Source organism: Magallana gigas, chromosome 1 (genome assembly GCF_963853765.1).
Source record: "Magallana gigas chromosome 1, xbMagGiga1.1, whole genome shotgun sequence".
Classification (NCBI taxonomy): domain Eukaryota; kingdom Metazoa; phylum Mollusca; class Bivalvia; order Ostreida; family Ostreidae; genus Magallana; species Magallana gigas.
In genome coordinates, this window is record NC_088853.1 from 13,337,699 (window position 1) to 13,358,180 (window position 20,482).

At 33.3% G+C, this 20,482-nt stretch overlaps 1 protein-coding gene and 1 long non-coding RNA gene across 2 annotated transcripts; both read right to left on the bottom strand.

Moving 5' to 3' along the window:
• Window positions 1-700: 700 nt before the first annotated feature.
• On the bottom strand, window positions 701-1,462 carry LOC136275596 (myosin-7-like). Its single transcript, XM_066085192.1, has one exon. The coding sequence runs from the start codon at window positions 1,460-1,462 to the stop codon at window positions 701-703; it is 762 nt and encodes a 253-aa protein (XP_065941264.1).
• A 10,707-nt stretch (window positions 1,463-12,169) lies between these two features.
• LOC109619537 (uncharacterized) lies at window positions 12,170-14,133 on the bottom strand. Its single transcript, XR_010711345.1, has 3 exons — window positions 13,692-14,133; window positions 12,805-12,979; window positions 12,170-12,304 (listed from the first exon to the last, which is right to left on the bottom strand). It is a non-coding gene; the product is annotated as an uncharacterized lncRNA (long non-coding RNA).
• Between the last annotated feature and the right edge of the window lie 6,349 nt (window positions 14,134-20,482).

A 20,482-nucleotide genomic window follows, 5' to 3' on the forward strand; every position in this document is an offset into this window, starting at 1 on the left:
GGTTGATTCCGGACGATGAATCAAAGTATGACAACAATGCTGAATAGTTTGGATCTTCTTTGATGGCCTCAATTTCTGCTAAGATATCTACTAACTCGTATAGTCGTTTACTGTCTCGATTGGTAATTCTGGGAAAGTCTCTGAGTTTTGTTTTCAATGCAGATTCAACTAATTCCGGGCTTCCATAACGTTCTTGAAGTCTTGACCAAATTCTTTCAAGTCCTCTCTTTGGATACGTTGTATTTGCTGTTCTGATACTAGCTGCAAATTTGGAGGATTCAGGATCTAGGAATTTCACCATTCAATCCATCTCTTCAAATGGGGTAACTTGTAATTCTTCAGTAATACTCTTTAAGCTAGTTTTCCATGTAGTGAATGTTTCTGGTTTATCGTTGAAATGTGAGAATCTTGAGAACAACAAATCTTTCTTGAGTAAAAATCTTGTAAGATCACTCACAATAGTTGGACTTTCAGGAGTTTTTACATTTTGACTTGATAATTCTCTCAATATAGATTTTTGAATAGTCGGAGTCTCTTTGTTGTTTGACTTTTCATGGTTAGTTTGTGAAAAAACACTTTCTGAATCACAGGTTGAAAAGGGATCAATGTCAAATTTGTCATCACTGTGATCATTGATATAACGAGCAGTGTACTGATTACGGTTAACTGGGGTATTAATGTGTTTTGGTATGATGGACCTCTATTTACTATCTGTATCAAAATTCTGTAATGCTCGTACTTCTGCTTCCGCCACAGCCGCTTTACGCTCCTCTTCTAAAAATTGATGAGTGGCCTCTAGTTCTGCTTTTTTCCTTTCATTTTCAGCTTGACGTTTAGCTTCCATTTCTCTGAGGGATGCTTTCTGTTTTAAAAGGGATAGTTCTTTTTCACGGAACTGAACATTTGCACGTTGTGATTCTGCTTCCATGCGCTTCTTGAATAACATTGAACTAACACTAGATGACATAGTTCCTTGTGAACTCTTTGAGACACTTTCAGTGATTTCCATGCGAGAATCCCGGATTCTTTTTCTTAAATTCTGAATAATATCTTTTCCTTTGTCAAAGGTAGCCTTCTGGGAGTCCAACTCCTTTTGGCTTTTAGATGTATTGGTTCGAGTAAGGTATTCGAAAAACATTTTATTTTCTTTTTCATATCTTTTTCCCATGTCATCAAGATTGGAAGCCAGAGCACGTAGTGCTTTGATATCGTTACCAATGTTTTCAATTTCACTTGGAATATTTTCTATATCATTCCATATTTTGTCAATTTTTGCAGAATATTTCTGTACTTCATTTTCGTAAATTTCTTTACTTTTGTTAGTAAGACTTCTTACACGTTTTTCGTCTTCCGTACGTTCAGGTTCAGGTTCAGTTTGTTCAACTGTCTGATTTTGGTCCTTTTCTTCGTGATCTCCGTCGACGACGGTTTCTTGTGGGTTCAATTTATCTGCTGACGCCATGTTGAAATATGGGAATGGATTATTACTGTAACGCTTCTACCATCGTTTTTTATAGTTTATTTAGACGATAGACAGTGGTAATAACTACAACAAAACAAAGACGAACATAAGCACATATGACATGACGACATCAAATGTTTTCTTTTAAAGATAATAAAAAAGTCAAAATTTATAGGCTTAGAATAATCAGAATGTACAATTATGAATTTTCATTATTATTAAACTTATTAAAGTTAATTAACTTACTCCATTGTGGTCTAAAACATGAAAAAGAGTGACAGTCACTGATGTTTCTTGTACTGTGTTTCCTCACGAACCGCACGAGACACACTGAATTCCACAAATCACAACACACGGATATAAACGGAACATACACAAATTTCACAACACGGACAAAAACGGATAAACACACAAAATAAGCCGTGTAACGGCACAATGAACCAACATTACTGTCTGGCTGTACCAGTGAGTATTTACCAGTAAATTTTCATTATTCATAATTCATTAGATTTTTTATTTATTTATATACCAGTCTGATTAAAATAAGATCTTTGTAACGCTCCAAAATTCTGATAGTCGCTGAACAAAGTGTAGCGACATCCGAATTTGTTGGAGCGGATCAAAGATCTGATTTTAATCAGATTGTTTATATACTGGTCGCACGCCAGTATAGAATTTATCTCAGATAAAATGTTGTTGAATAATAAAGATTTTAACATAATGTACATTGCAGTTTATTTCCTCTTTTTTTGCAGCAGACATTTAAAAGCGGAAATTACCGTAAATATAGTGAATAAAATAAATGTGAGCATTCATTCAAATGAGAGCAAGTTACAGCTGTTTCCTATCTCTGAAGAAATGTCCCGATTCGTTAGCTCTGCAAGATTTTGAGAAGATTTTGGTATTTATATTTCAGCAGATTTACAATAACTACTTAGAGTAGTTTCCCCTTATTGTGACGTCAAAGTTCACGTCGGTCATGTGTAGTCTCTCTCTTTGATACCATACTAGAAAAAACTACGCGAAAAATATTGTTTTGTTTACTTAAAAAGCATGATGTGGAAATTACACAATTTATCTGTTTCTGAAAAGTTTTACTTTGATTCTCTCGAGATGGTATCCAGTCTAGTGAGATCGGCCGACATTGAGGAACTGCATTGTGGGTCGAAATTTACTGACGCCGAAAAATTCTGTCGGATCAATGTGCAAGAAATCCATTGTGACGTCACTCGAAAGGACGATAACTCCGTTAGTCTTAAAAGTAATGGAAATTGGCGTTGTGTTATTTACATTGCATGTACATAGTCTTTTATCTTGTTGACGTGAGAGTGTGAAATAGGAAACCATAATTACAGGGATCTACTGGGACGATTAAAACAAGGCATTACTGGTCCGATTTACTGACGCCAAAAAAATCCGTTGAATGAATGTGCAAATAGTCCGAATTTTCTATTCACACACGCCTTGCCGGTAGAGCACGCTTTGCGCCGGCGCTGCGCGCCGGCGACCTGCGCTCGCTATAAACCAACATTACGGTCTGGTTGTACCTGTAGTGTATTGTATAAACCAACATAACTATCGGGCTGTACCAGTAGTGTATTGTATAAACCAACATTACTGTCAGGCTGTACCAGTAGTGTATTGTATCAAAACATGTTACTGTCTGGCTGTACCAGTAGTGTATTGTATCAACCAATGTTGTTGTCTGGCTGTACCAGTAGTGTATTGTATCAACCAATATAAATGTATGGCTGTACCAGTAGTGTATTGTATCAACCAAAGTTACTGTCTGGTTGTACCAGTAGTCTATTGTATCAACCAATGTTTTTGTCAGGCTGTACCAATAGTGTATTGTACCAACCAATGTTACTGTCTGCTTGTACCAGTAGTGTATTGTATCAACAAATGTAACTGTCTCGCTGTAGTTGTAGTGTATTGTATAAACCAACATTATCAGTGAGTATTTTATCAACCAACGTTACTGTCAGGCTGTACCAGAAGTGTATTGTATCAACTAATGTTATTGTCAGGCTGTACCAGTAGTGTATTGTATCAACTAATGTTACTGTCTGGCTGTACAAGTACTATATTGTATCAACTAATGTTACTGTCTGGCTGTACCATAAGTGTATTGTATCAACCAATGTTACTGTCTGGCTGTACTGGATAACTTTATCGGACCATGACACTGTGTTTTTCCGATTAGATCCTCACCCTTTATTGACGAATACACACAACACGTAGTCTCTTACGTCTGTTGGTTCATTGATCTTAAAACATCTTTAACAATCTCTCGGCGGTATTTCTTAGATGTGTGATTGGGATGTAAATGTAAAACGGCTGAAGTTTGTGGTTGCGTGTAACAGTGTATGAATCAAAGTTAACGAGTAACGGAATAAGCGTTACAATGCGTGGTTGTGGGATAACGGTATATGCAAAGAGCAAGATGTCAATAAAAGAGCGTGGCTGGGGTTTATGGGATCTGCTTCAAGTGTTACCGTATATGTGTTAACGTGTTGGTTAACGGTAAACAGGTTCAAGTGCGTGACTGTTATGCTAAATATATGCGTCAACATTCGTTATTGTAAATGCAGTAAAACAATATATCATGAATAGCGCTATTGTTGGTCAATAGTATAATTGTCAAAGTGCGTGATTGCAGATTAAAAATTCATATACTTTTATGAAAATAAAAGAGCGTTTTTATGTAAAATTGCATGACTGTGGGGAAGAAATATATGTATTGAGAGGGTGGTTGCGACCTTTCCTAACACAAGTTGAATTACGTGATAGTGTGAAATGGTATATGGGTCATAACTCGAAATTCAAGACTACAGGGTTACAATGTATGCAGGAAATGCATGACTTTGTGGTAAAGATATAGGTGTAAAGTGCGTGAATGCGTGAAAGGGATATCAAAGATTTATATTTATTATATAGTTACTAACAAACACAGCAATTGACAATATTTACAGTAATTACAGTTTTTATTTTATTGCTCAAAAGTAAACAAAGCAGTCATAACGGATTAGCTCAGCAAACTTACTTAAACGGAAATTATACTTTTAACTTACTGTGGTTTCATTAATTTTCGTGGATATCAATTTTCGTGGATTTTTTAAAAACCACAATTTCAAGGATACGTAAATTCGTGGCCAATGATCCTAACTATACAAAATATTAGTTGAAATTGTGCTTCAATAAACATTTGATTTCGTGGATCAACTTTACAACGAAATCCACGAAAATTGGTATTCAACGAATATTGATGAAACCACAGTATTGTTGGGTATCACATCATTATGAATGCGAAAGGTCATTGGTACACTCAGCAATAGTTGGTTCGTCTCAAAAGAAAGTTGTCTAGCTCTAGCACATAAAATTACATAAAGTTACAGTGTTGTCTGAATATGTTGATCCATGAACAATGGTGAGATCTGTCTGATTAATTCGTGTCCTCATTTATGAACAGAGTATTACAATACTGCGTGACTAAAAAAAAGACAAAACAAATAAGAAATTCCTCTTAAAGTTTTATTATCAGTTCGCTACAACTTCCCAAACATCTTATTTATAAGAATCATGTATATCATAGCATGTGTAAACTCCGAACAAATATAAAAAAGGTATTGTAAATCAAAAATACCTGAACTTAAGTAAAACATTCCTTCAAAGATATTGACAATAACATGAGCTGTCTTACTTATCTGATCAACAGATATCCATGTTTTATGTGTGAGAAATGTAGTAAAACACCATTAACAAACACATAGTTATAGTTACAGTACCTATTACACCATTAAAAACACTTGAGTATATTCACAGTAGACTTCATGAGCCCAATACATAGAGCTATTACAGCTGCAGACATATTAACAACATGCTTCACAATTTAAGGCCAGCATGATCTACTTCCACATTGGTATATATATGAGTATCTGCCTTCTACAATGATTGTATTTTTAAAAAAAAAGTAATCTTCTGTCAAACAAAAATATTCCACACATTATTTCACTTTAAAACTGTAAACAGATAGCCATGCTATGACCTTGATTTGCAAGTATTACATATTGGGCACAATGACACTTATGTATATCTATCTACTGCGCAATGAATTGTGGTAATGCTAACTAACAAAATGAACTCTGTGACTCTTAATTGTAACATTACGTAGTATTCCTAAATGATGTTATGAAACCAGGGCCCGGTTTTTCGAAAGGTGGTTAAATTTAACACTGTGTTAAGGATAACGACATGTTAAATCCTAATCAAGTGATTAGCTAACGCAGTGGTTAAATTCTGTTGATCAAAAGCAATTTAACGCATTGGTTAGCTAACACTGTGTTAACTGAGTTAACCACTTGGTAATCACTTGGTTACCCATAATTCATTTCTACTTCCTATATATGAAGAAAAAAGAAGATTTTGCTTTGGGATTTCAATAAGTTTGAATTTAGTGAAATATTATTGATATAATTATATGTTGAACATTTATATCATTTCCAGGGTTCCGATCCTATATAGTATGCAATTTTCCAAATTAATCCTTTCTTTTCTTGTTTTCTAAATAACACCGTTAAAGTACAATGTAATAGCTTCAAAATACCATTATAAATTCCTTTCAATTTGTACCGGTAAATCAATTATGTACATGTATCATAAAATACAGTTCAAAGGCTCAACAAATTTTCTAATTAATTTATAGGGTTTAACTTACACTAATATTCTATGAAAAGACAATTTGTCTTGGAATAAGAAAGCTTATGCAATTTTGAGAAAAAGTATACCGCATATTGCCAATTTCATTGAGGTTTGAGAAATATATGGTCATTTAAGTGAACCCACCATTTCCACTTTTCTCTATTTAACATAGATTCATATGGTTCTTCTTCAGCAAAACATCTTTACTTAATATTTAAGAGGTCAATTGTTGTTCAACATCTTTTAATAGGAAACCTTATTCAATACTGCATGTATATTATCATCACATCACTTAGAAATACCCTTGCATGCATACCCTCCTCCTATGTATTGATTTTCATAAAAAGCAGTGGTTTGAAATCTTTCATCTAATATTATGAAACTTGTGGCAATTTCCTAGTGTCAATTCTCACACATATTTGAAAACATATGTATCACCGACACTAAAAATTGACCTATTTTGAAAATTGGATGAGTTGTAGCATTTTAGAGACAAACATGCATGCCGTCCTGCATGTGATTTCTTGTTTAAATTTCTTAAAAAGCAAGCTTAACAATCATGTTTAATAAAAATCTACTCCCTTTCCAACCATGATAAAATAAATAAGATCTAGCTACTAGTGTGATGTCTGCCTTAATTTTATTAAAATAAAATTCAAACACACCCGGGTAGCTGGAGACAGATAAGAAATCCAAGAAAAATGTTCAAATTTTACATGTTTTTCTATTAAATGCATAAATACAATACAAAGATAAAAATATGGTTGCTTCTTGTTCATTTCAAAAGTAGTTATTATAGCAGATGTTATTTTAATTTATGTAAAATGTACATTTTCATATCCTACATGCAATTTAAATTGAGACAATTGGAAGGAATGGGTGATTTTTCAACTATATATATTATGTAAATATGTGTAAAATTTCACCTTTGGACAGGAATGAGCTAAAAACTTGGATTTTTTTTTTTTACATTTTGTATTCAATGATAACTGCATTTGTCTTCATGTAAACTTAATTTGAAAGAAAAATATGCCTTAAATAAAAGGGTAAGAGGCTTACTAGTATTAAATGCATATTTTTATACAAGGACATTATAGACAAAAACATACAAAATAAATGTATTAAATATTTAATCTATCATGGATAATTAAAGACAACAATTTGTCATTAAAAACACAACAATATAACATTTACACCTAAAAGCTGTGATAAACAAAAACTGAGTCATCTATATGTAACATTCTGTGTATACTTAATGTTTATTTATTCGGTATTTCATATTTGGATGAAAATCTCTATTATATTATAAAAGTACAAATATAAAGTAATCAATATACTTTATTTTATGTTCTTTTTATGTTGATATATACAAATTATTGCCATACATGTGATTTTCTAATCATTAATACCCAGACCAAGTGGCGGCCTACCATATGCATTATGACTTGCTCACTTAATGTTTTAGACAATGGGTAACTCAATAGAACAACATCGAGCCGCCATAGGGTCTTTCTATATGAGATACCACAACATCTTTAAGAAATCTTACTTTACCATTTTCAAACTTGCTTATTTACTATATGCAGTCCAATCATTGTTATTCAAAACTAAACAATTATTCAAATTTCTTTCAAATTGGTCTATTACTTTCAATTTTTGTGCACAAATTTTTATATTTTGTGTTCTCTTGTTATCTGGAGATATTGAAACTAATCCAGGTCCCTCTGCTGAAAACTCTCTTGATATTATGCATATCAATATAAGAAGCATAAGAAATAAGATAGACTCCTTATTGTATTTAGTTCAAGATTTTGATGTATTATGTTTTACTGAGACCCATTTGGATGTAAATATTAGCAATGACAGTCTAAATATAGAGGGATACAAAACTAGCTTTAGGAAGGATCGCAACTCCTATGGGGGAGGTGTAATGATATATATTTCTGACTCTATAGTTGCATCTCGGAGGTATGATTTAGAACCTAACGGTACAGAAATCTTATGGATTGAAATACCACATGCTATTGAGAATCTTCTTTTATGCTGTGCATACCGCCCACCAAATTCTAGTAGTACTTTTTGGCAAAAATGTTCATGGTCGATTGAAAGAGCTAATGATATCTCTTCTAACATCATAGTTCTAGGTGATCTGAATGTCAATTTTCTCAACCTCATTTCCACACATGAGATCCACACAATTATGAACTCGAACAACTTACAAATACAATACATACACCTACAAGGATCACTGAGCATACATGCACTTTAATAGATCCTATTCTTGTAAGCAAAAACATCAAAATCCACGATTCAGGTACTATTAGTCATACACTCAGTGACCACAAAGCAACTTACATTTACATACAACAAAATTCAAATGAAAATATTTCATACAAAAGAAAAATTTGGGACTACAAAAATGCAAACCTTATACTACTTAACAATCTTATTAAAGAATGTGACTGGAGCAATATCATTAATAATACAGATAACATAAATACTGCTGCAAACAATTTTACACATCAATATATGTCTATCATACACAAATGTTTACCAGAAAAAACTGTTACTATTAGGCCAAATGATAAACCCTGGATGGATTCACTTTTACGCAAAACTATACGTATCAGAAATAGGTTGAGAAAAAAAGCTCAGAAATCCTGCGAAGATTCAGATTGGTATTTGTTTCGGAAATTTAGAAATAAGGTCAACAACATGAAAAAATATGCCATTTCAAATTATTATGATAATATTGATTCCTATTTGTGTGATGCAAGTAAAAACAATCAAAAGCTCTATTGGAAGTTGATGAAAGATGTTTTTCACACCAAATTTACAACTGAAATACCACTTATGCATTACACAGACAATAATGGCACTGATAAGTTTGCATTCTCAGATAACGATAAGATTGAACTTTTAAATACATACTTTAGTTCAATTTCTAAGAAGAAGGAACAGTTTCTTTTAATATTTGCCCTAAAATTCAAAAGTGGTTAAATCTCATGAAAATACACATATGCTATCTTGAACATGTATGTATATAAAATACCAAGTTATACACTTTTATCTTGATTCAAAAAATAATTATGACTTTAACATTTTGTCAAATTTCTAAGATTAAGTCAAAAATGATGAAAAATGGCACATTTCCTCATAGTTTTTTAAAGAGGAAAATGTGTCCGCAGCCGTCGCCCACAACAAAATTAATATATTTTATGTGCCATAACATGATAAAGTTATAATGTGAGTTTCATCGTGGGCGACAGCTGCGGACATAGTTTTCTATTAAAAAAACTAGTGAGGAATTGGTGTCTTCTGCTCAGTTTTATGAAAATTACGGGAAAATGCACTGTTTGTGACGTCACTATTACCCTTGTGAACGTCTTATCAGTAAACTATTTATAGATTCTTAGTTTAAGAATAGTATTGTGTAGATAAATGTTACATTTCCATTTTTGTGATATTTTTAAAAATTACTCTAAAACAGGGCAAAATATGACTGAAACTGTCCCTAGTTCTTTAGATAATAACAATAAGGACTTACCTATTTTGCAACACAAGTGTACAGACAATTTTTCAAACCTTGTCATTCAAGAACACGAAGTTTTTGACATTTTGTCAGTAATACCTGTTAATAAAGCAGTAGGCCCAGACAGTATAAGTCACAAAATGCTCAAATCCTGCAAAGAAACTATTTCAAAACCTTTGTGTCTTCTATTCAACAAATCACTAACATCTAAGACTTTTCCCGACTGCTGGAAATTAGCACATGTAATTCCTTTATTTAAGAAAGATGATCCATCTATCACATCAAACTACAGACCTGTGTCATTGCTGAGTTGTATTAGTAAAATTTTTGAGAGAATCTTGTTTAAACATCTATACAATTTTTTACACGCCAACAACTTATTTTATAAATACCAGGCTGGTTTTTTGCCTGGATATTCAACTGTTTACCAACTTTTAGAAACATATCATTCTATTGTGAAAAGTATTGATGATGGTTATTACTGCTGTATGATCTTTTGTGATCTTTCAAAAGCTTTCGATAGGGTCTGGCATAAGGGTCTAATTCATAAACTTTAATCGTATGGAGTCTCTGGGCCAATTCTTGAATGGTTTATTAGCTATTTAAGTAATAGAACACAGAAGGTTATGTATAAAAACAAACTCTCTTCCAGCCAATTCATAAATGCAGGTGTTCCCCAGGGCTCTGTTCTTGGCCCATTATTGTTTTTACTCTATGTAAATGATGTGGCTGAAAACATGAGATCAATATGTAGACTTTATGCTGATGATAGTTCATTACAACAGTGTTCAAACAATATTTCTGTCATAGAAGATAATCTTAATTATGATCGTCATGTACTGAAGGAATGGTCAAAGCAATGGCTTCTAGAATTTAATCCACAAAAAACAAAAGTTGTATTCTTTAGTTTTAAAAATGTTGAAAAATTTCCTAATTTGTTGTTTGATGATTGTACCTTGGAATATGTTTCACAACACAAGCATCTAGGAGTATTGTTATCTTCAAATTTAAGTTGGTCTAATCACATAGACATCATTGTTAAAAAAGCTTACAAAAAACTTGGTCTACTTAAAAAACTTAAATTTACTGTATCTAGAGATATTTTAGCACAAATGTATGTATCATTTATAAGACCACAACTAGAGTATGCTGTTGAAGTTTGGTCTGGATGTACCCAATTTGATATGGATAAGCTTGAAAGGTTCAACTTTATGCAGCAAGAATAGTTTCAGGTCTTTCAGTCATAGCCTCAAGAAATTCTCTATATTTGGAAACAGGATGGGAACCATTAATTACGAGAAGAGACCGCCTTAAATTATCTACTATGTTCAAAATTCATAACAATCTTGTTCCTTCTTATCTAAAAGACATAACTCCTGAAATTAGAAATGTCACTTCCATCTATAATACTAGAAACTCCTCAAACTACTCTTTGCCTAGATGTAGATTAGAAGCTTTTAACAAGTCATTTTTTCCTGACACTATTCGTAAGTGGAATAGTCTGAATAATAATACCAAGGAAGCTACTTCGTTAAATATATTTAAGAAACCACTACAGAACAATTATACAAAACCTCCTAAGTATTTTTCTTTTGGTAAAAGATTCTTGAATATCATTCATACGAAATTAAGGCATAATTGTGTTCTCAATTGTGATCTTTATCGGTGTAACATAATCGCCAACCCAATGTGTTCATGTGGAAGTTTAGAAGATGCACATCACTTGTTCTCCGTTTGTAAAAAATATTCATCATTAAGACAATCATTTATGTATAATCTTTTATCACTGAACTTTTTGAATATAATTGATGTACATTTGTTACTTTGGGGTGACAACACTTTATCTTATGATGAAAACATAAAAATATTTAAAGAAGTTCATACATTTATACAAAAGTGTGGTAGATTTATCTAAGTTTTTAAATTATTTGCATAACTTTCTTATCCATCCTAATTCTAATTCTAGATTTAAAACTAATGATTTATTTGTATTTCATTACATGTTCTATAACTGTTATCAATGTTAACTGGCATTGTATGGCACTGTAATATATTATGTACAAGGAGAGGACATTCTAAGTTTTTGGAACTTGTGTCCAATCCTTTTGGCATTAGTCAATAAAATATGTTCAACACAACACAATCAACATACTCTTTTACATGAGAGAGAGAGAGAGAGAGAGAGAGAGAGAGAGAGAGAGAGAGAGAGAGAGAGAGAGAGAGAATGCAAAGGTTTACATTCGCATTGTTTTACATACTTTAATAATTATCATTTCCAGTTGTTGGTACTTTAAACAATTTCATAATAAAAACATGTTAGACATGTTAAGAGAGAGAGAGAGAGAGAGAGAGAGAGAGAGAGAGAGAGAGAGAGAGAGAGAGAGAGAGAGAGAGAATTCAATTTTTTTTGCTATTGTGTATTATAATTATAAATTAGGATGTAGACATTAGATTAAATTTAAATGTCCCAATAAATGTTCTCCTTCTCTTGGTGCATGGTGTTTGAGGCTTAGAGGTTGGTTGTTGTCAAATACTCATGCATCTATCTCAGTCTCTCCAAGTCCTCTTCAATTAACAATGCAGGCAATTAATTCCTGTATCATGCAAATCTGTGAATTAAAAAGGATAAAATGTATACAAAAAGACAACAATTGTGAAATAAAGACAAATATAGTCATAGTTTGGGACTAAACTTCATATTCACCTTAAATTTTTAACAGTTCTGATTACAAAATTTGTTTAAAATGGACACTACAGAAAACATGTACTGATTTATGTATACATGTATGTACCCTGTTCTGATATGAGTTACATGCATATACATGTAAAGATGATGATTTTGGTTTAGCAAAGCAGTTCACATCCAGGTGACATTAAACTCTTAATAATTCAGTAATTGAGAATAATCAGGTTTGTCGATTGAGAGCACAGCAAATGTAATAATACTTCCCTTATTGAAATTTTCAGTTAATGTTAAAATATTTAGTCTTAAAGCATATAAATGCTCTGTTATAAATTGTTTGTGAAATACCATGATAATTTATAAATTGTCACTTCAACTGAAAATACCCAACCTTCAGTGAAAAAAAAAAAAGAAATAGAATCACACCTTATGCAAACAAAAGAACCTCTCAATTTCACTTCTGATCTTGGTATGCATGTTTGAATAAATTTCTCCTTGGCTGCAGTTTGTGGGCCTCATGAAATATGGCTTGGGGGGAATTAGGTATCAAGCACAGCAAGTGTCACCCATCAGAACATTCCATGTTCTCCTTCTTCCAAATCTTTAAATAAATAATTTTTAAAATGTATTGAAAATACAAAACAACAGATTTTTTTAAATCATAAAGATATATACTTAAAACATGTCTGAAATGCATTTATTAATAATGTAAAATACATGTACATTTGAAATAGATACACTTCAAAAAACATGTGCATCATGATTGGGATCTGCCCAGTGGAAAAAAATAAATAAGGTCAAATTTAAATATCACTAATTTAATTAAATCAATATAACTATATGGAGTTTTAAAAATTAAATGCTTCAAAAATTTAAAATGCAGTTATTCTTTAAAAAAGTGATTTAAAAAAGGAAGATATAGTATAAAATACATGTACATAAAAATCATACCAATATTGCTCCAATCAGATATAATTTTAGTATCTTTACATTGCTTGACTGTGCATAACATTTAGACGTTTCAGAAATAATTTTGATCCACCACTTGCATTTTGTCAAAAGGGAGATAAATCTTAATATGCAGTAACAACATTGAAAAAAATTATATATGCTAACATGTTCACTCAATATTTTTTTATCAAGGAGCTGATAATTCCTTTCTCATTAATGTTTTAAAAATTCAAGGAAAAAATTGTACAACGTTTTTGTACTTATAGTACCCATTTCACTAATAATTTTGGAAATTTTTGTTAAATGTCTTATGTGACAACAACAATACAATCAATGTGAAGGTCAAATAAAGAAAAAAGTACCTTTTACTGCTGTCAACAATGCAGCCTCCTCCAATGAAGGGATACTTCAAGATAGGGGGTATGAACCATGTGCAAAATCCTTCTTCCATAATTATATCACACAGATACTGCAACTTTTCATGTCAAGCCAGTTGCTTTTCCGTATCTTAATCATAGCCTATGTAAGATTTTTTAAACTTTAAAATTTCTGACAAATGCTTATTTTACCAATTTTTGAGTTGAAGTGGCAAAATAATTACACTGGCGGCCATATTTAATCACTGTGTTAAATCTTAACCAAGGTACTGGGGGTGGATTAAAGTTAACACAGAGTTAACACATGGTTAAACTCTAACACACTTTTGAAAAACGTTTAACCATGTGGTTAACTTTAACACCGAGTTTAACACAGAGTTAACACGGTGTTAGAGTTAACCACCTTTCGAAAAACCGGGCCCAGGTGAATAATACGGGCATAATAATATCCGAGTTGATAGACAAGTGTCATATTTGGCGATTCTGCGTCTGCAACGATAGCTCTGGTAATCTATATTGAGTCATGTATTGCGTATTCTATATAACCTTTGTAACCTTTCAAACCATTACCTCATGCATACTTTTATATATGATATTTAAATATTGCACGCAAGCGATGTGTCATAATAAGGCAGGACACTCAAAGCCTGCATCCAAATACTCTAAGTCCTAAATTAGGTTAATTAATTCTGGCAGGCACGTAGCATCAGGGGGTGGGGTGCCCCCCCCCCCCCCCCCCCACGGAATAGGATTTTGAAGATTTTGGGACACTTTAAATGTTCCTTTTCTGTGTGTGGGGGGGGGGGGTGAATATGCGTTCAAACACGATGCTACGTGCCTGTTCTATAATATCCAAACTGAAAATAAATAAACAAGTTATCAACAAATGTTCATATTTGGCATCCTGTGTCCGTTATAAAGGACCTGATATTGCAAATTAGTCCTGTACTTTAGTTAATTGATGTAATTTTAACTGTACGATCACGCTTTCTGATAAACTATTGGTGAAAGAAGTACTGGACTCTGTGGTTACTGAGCTTGAGTAGCATCTCCAGGTGATACTAAAGGTTGAAGGCTTACAAAACATAATAACTCAGATGAGGTCCTTGTGTCCAACTCTTTGAGCACAAAAACAATTTATGATAAATAAGTAGATATACATCATTTGCTACACTTGTACAATGTAAACTATGTGAACTTAAACCTAACAGCAACTATTTCTGTGTTGTCATTCAAATTACATGTAAAATTTTACAGTTTAGATATAATTTATTCCAACACCCATTCCCAATTCCCATAACGACACTAATCATAATAAAATCAGAGAGTCTTGTTTGGTGATATACCTGTAGACACACACATTGTCGTATGATCCGACCCAGAGACGGTGATTGTTGACATCATAACTAAGGCTCCATGGTACTCCCATCTGTTGTGATTTTTTCAGTAGTTGTGTCAGGAACCGACCGTCCCTGTCTAACATCTGTAATGTTTTGGTTGTAAGATCACACACCAGGATGCGTGACAGTGCGTCAGTACAGATTCCACGTGGCCGTAGTCCTGATCCTGGCGGATGTCCCGTGTAGGAGAAACGATGTTTTCCTCCACGCTCTGTCACAACTACAGCTCCAGACCAATAGTCAGAGTCAGACACCACGACATCCCCATTGTTGTTCTCTGTTATATAGATAGGTGCTCCATGTGATGCCCTTCCACGGTTTTCATATTGTATGGTTTGTGTCAGTTGTCCACTCTGGTTTACCGAGTTACCTTGCATTCCATGTATCATTGCTATACATCGCGACCAGTAGATCTCTAGTGGACGGGGACCAGTACACACACCGTGGTTCCCATGTATAATCTTTTCTTTCTATAAATGTGGTGCTCGTTTTCATATCCTTTGACAGTTTGTTGATGTTATAATTCATATCTATATACACCAGTTCACTCTCACTATTCACTGTGTGTGGCCCATATAAATAACTACGTATAAAATCATGCACACTATGTAGAGGGACACCTGTTGTGTCTGCCAAGATGAGATTGTTTCCATTACTGACCCAGACCCGGTCTGATGTTACGAAGGAAATGTGATCACAACCATAAGCACCCTTGAGTGTCACAGATTGATGGAACTCAGGAACAGACAGTTTCAGACACTGGATTCCTACGCGTCGGCTTTCTTTCTCTGTGATGTGGATTGCATTCAGTAACTCCATTACATTCTCCTTGTTGATTGACTCGATCATGGCGATCTGGCTGGTGTGAGATAAAATATGTATCTGGGGGAGATCTGTCTTTATGGATGAAAGGAATTGTAGCGCACTGAATGTGAATGCTGGTTGTCAGAGGCGGATCCAGCAATTTGGAAAAGGGGGGGTTCCATTTGATGAAAACCAATATGTGCAAAATTCACCATTTGTCAATAAACAAGGACTTTTTGAACGTTTTCCGTGCGTTTACAACTGTATTTAATAAGTTGATAGAAAAGAAACACGAAGAAAAAAAAATAAATCAGACTAATTACGACAAACTATTATAAAAATGGATATTTTGGTAACTTTTTTATGTATTTTAGGTTTTTAAATTCTGAATTATTTATCGATTTTGATTTCTATCGATTGCCTTCTTAAATAAAGGTCTAAATGATAGAATTAACAAAAGAAAGGGGATAATTTATCTGCTGAATAAATGGTTCGTATGTAATACAGCGGTAAAAGCAATTGTCGTCCCAGGGAACTTGATGTGACCTCTGTAATGGATGCGCTACATCATCCGGCACTAGTGCAGATGCGATCATATTTAGAAAAGTTTTGAAAACTTGGGCATTTTCATAATAATTTACATATAAACCCTTTACACGGTATTTTTGTACAGAATTTAAAATTCCGATTCTTGGAAACAAAAAAAGGCTTTCTTTTGTGTTTTATGTGGTATGAAGATAGCTAGCATTCCAGAAAAATGGCATAAACGGGTCATGTAATTTTCTTTGTACAGTATTTTTGGGATGAAACGAAGTAAAACTCATCTACTATAATTACTTTAGTTAATTAACTAAACAATACATTTGAAAGAGGCTTTTTAAAGTAAAACGAATGCGTGTACTCGTACTTGAACGTCGTTTTACTTGATGGCTTGTCAGTTCAAAACTGTATAAACTATAATCATTTAAAAAAAAAAAAAGAAATAGAGTTGAAAATACATTGTCGCTGTTATTATTAATCTATGTTTTTAGCGATACTACTTAATTTTGTGTATTTTTTCTTTGATTTTCCACATGTTTACTCAGTATAGTAAACACCGGATGCTGAAAGGGAGTACATGTACCATGTACTTTATTTCGATAAAAATTCGATAGGGTTTTTTCATATAAGAACAAAATTATGGGACGCAGTACGATATTCTTTTAAATAAGCAATTTTAAAAGCATTTCTTTGAGATAATTACAGTATTTCTATTATAAACGGGAAAAATTGCCTTTAAATATGCATTGAACGTTTTCAAAAAAAATCATATGTCCCAGAGAAAGGGAGGGTTCCGACCCCCGGAACCCCCCCCCCCCCCCCCCCCTCTGGATCCGCCAATGGTTGTACATATCTGTGTTCATACCTCTGTAGGCTGACAATATGTCTGCTCATTGTTTTCTTTTGTTTTAAACAAATGTGTTTGAAATCAACGTGACCTAGGCCTTTGTCAATAAGATTTTTTAGTTTCTGTGGCTTTGTTAACATCTCTGATTGCTGAAAAGAAAAATTTGTGTGACATGTTTTGATATAAGCCTTGATTCCTCTTAAGAGAACAGGTCTGTAAAAGAGAGTCTCATTTTTAATGGTGCGGATGATTTCGTTGGGTTGTTGTTGCTGCATGCTTTGTTTCGAATGATGCTGTAGCATCTAGAGTTCTGTGGTTTCTTTGCATTATACAATGATAAGAGGACGTTGATAAGGTTTACGGTAGTTTTGATAAACTTTCCTAGAATGTCGCAAACAAATATCCGATGTTGAGCTATACAGTAGAATACGGTTATGGCGAACACGCTTACATCGAAGTGACTTTATTACATGTTGTTAACTTGACTGACATAACTAAATTTTGCCTATTACAAAGCACTTACTTATAAGTGTTTGACAATAGTTGATTTTGTCACGCTGTTTCACAACAGATCTTCTAAGTAGTTTTCCTTAAACTGGGGACAGAAATCACATGGACACGTTTCACAATAGAGCTATTCCCCCCGGACACTGATGTACTTCATATGGGGTGCCCGCGGTGTCCATAATGTTTAGGGTGCAGGTTTTTAAATCAGAACCTGTTAAATAAAAAATGAATTATTTACAATTATTTTATCTGCATTTTTAAAAAGATATATATATATATTATGAGTCTAGAGGTATGTCCAATGCACAATGTTTTATCAATATTGTCGACTTCGCAGTGTTGTCCAACATCGAGTCGACATTGAGTTGTTATCGTATTAGCATGTACATCTTTCTATTATAAATCCTGTTTACATCGTTGACATTGTCCACGTCCCAAAGTTGACCAACATCGATTTGGCATTTTGTCTACATTATGCACCTTCTTTTTTGTTCACATTGTCGATATCTTGTCTACATCGTGTCATTTTATCCTGTTTCATAGACGACATTGTCGAAGTAGCAATGTTGAACAACATCAAATCGACATTGTGTCTACACTGTGCGCAGTCGTTATTGTTTACATCGTCTACAGTCGTTATTGTTTACATCGTCTAAAACGTCTACATTGATTTGTTGATCGACATAGAGTTGACATCGTGTCAACATCGTAATTTGTCATCGTCTACGATGTAAATGTTAAAGAAAAATAGGCGATGTTAACAATGTAAACTCAATATCGGTTCATCATCGTATATATTGCGATGTAGCGATGTCGACGATGTTAACGTCAAAGAAATATAGGCAAATTAGACAAATGAAACTGGATATCCTTTCAACATCGTCGATGTCGCAACGTGGACAAGCCGACGTCGCATAAATATTGGCAATGTCGACAAGTAAAATCAATAATGGTTCAATATTCTACGATGTTATGATGTTGACAATATCGAAAGGACATATCCATTGTATATGAATGTGATTTTATATATAAAAAATCGAATTTTTCATGGAAAATTATAATTTGAAACAGATGTGTACATGTGCAATGTATGCAAGCTTTCTCGTTATTTCTCTTTCATAATCCATATACTAAACAGTTATGCCCCCCTCTTTCTCTCTCTCTCTCTCTCTCTCTCTCTCTCTCTCTCTCTCTCTCTCTCTCTCTCTCTCTCTCTCTCTCTCTCTCTCTCTCTCTTATACACACACCGACAATTAAAATGAAAAAAGAAAATAAAGGAAGAGATAGATAGATAGATAGATAGATAGATAGATAGATAGATAGATAGATAGATAGATAGATAGATAGATAAATAGATAGATAGATAGATAGATAGATAAATAGATAAATAAATAAAGAGAGAAATATCTTTGCTTAACAGGTATTCACACTTTAAACCTCCTTCTACATGTATCTATTCATAGCATTCTTTATAACCGTACTCTCTCTCACTTTCTCTCTATCTCTCTCTTTTATCTCTGTTTCTCTAGATCTCTTTTATCTCTGTCTCTCTTCTCTCTCTATGTCTATTTCTCTCAGATGTGTACCATTTTTCATGACTTTTACTTTCTCAGATGTGTACAATTTTTTATGACTTTTACTCTCTCTTAGACTGGTGTACGCACTATTCCTTCTTCTCCCTTTCTTTAAACACATGTTTGCTTTTTCTAAAAATGTTCTATCTTTCCCTTTCATAACAATCTCTCTTATCTCTCTCTCTTTCTCTCTTAGATTGTCTCCACTTAACATGTTATATTGCTCTCTAATTCTTTTTATTTACTTCTCCCCCCTTCCAATCCTTTTTTCCGCAAAACATGAAAGCTTGCTTTTTTTCTCTCTCTCAATTAAACATGTACAGTATGTGTCGTTCGATTCTCTCTTTTTTTTTGCTAGTTAAACGCATGTACTCTTCTTTCCCCCCCCCTCTCTCTCTCTCTCTCTCTCTCTCTCTCTCTCTCTCAAATTTTCTCTGCTATACATGTTGTATCACTCTCGTTTTCTTTTCATTTCTTTCTCACGTTTTGCTCAGCAATTGCATGTTCTTTTTAATCTATCTCTCTCTTTCAGACAGGTATGTGTGTTCCTAGTATTGCTAGTTTTCGTTTTAGGAAGACTTAATTATCTTTTTGGGAATAGAACATTTTTATTTAAATAGAATTAAAGTTATAGATACCCCCATCATGGATAAGTATTTCAAAGATAAGTGGTAAAGGTTGTGTTTTTATTGTGTAAATATTTTAGATTAGTGTGCCTCTCTCGATATTTAAAAAACAACAATGATACGTGCCTGATTTTGATTTTTTTAAAAATAGTACGAAAAATAAGACGATTCCTTCACCTAGTCACAATTCAATTCTGTAAATAATAAATTATATACTAAACAAATGCTTACTTTTAGTGAATTTCTGTACGTCCCTTAATGCAACGTTTCAAACACCTGGACTCACGTGACAAAAACAATACCTTATTTGCGAGAACAGATATCAGGTGGGAAATGGTCTTATATGTAAAAGTACCAGCACGTACCTACGTGTACACAAGGGGTATGGATAAACGTTTCCCTTATATATGAAATGGAAATGATACGCGTCAATGTCATCTTTGAATTGAGTAATTTTATTCAATGACAAGACATTCAA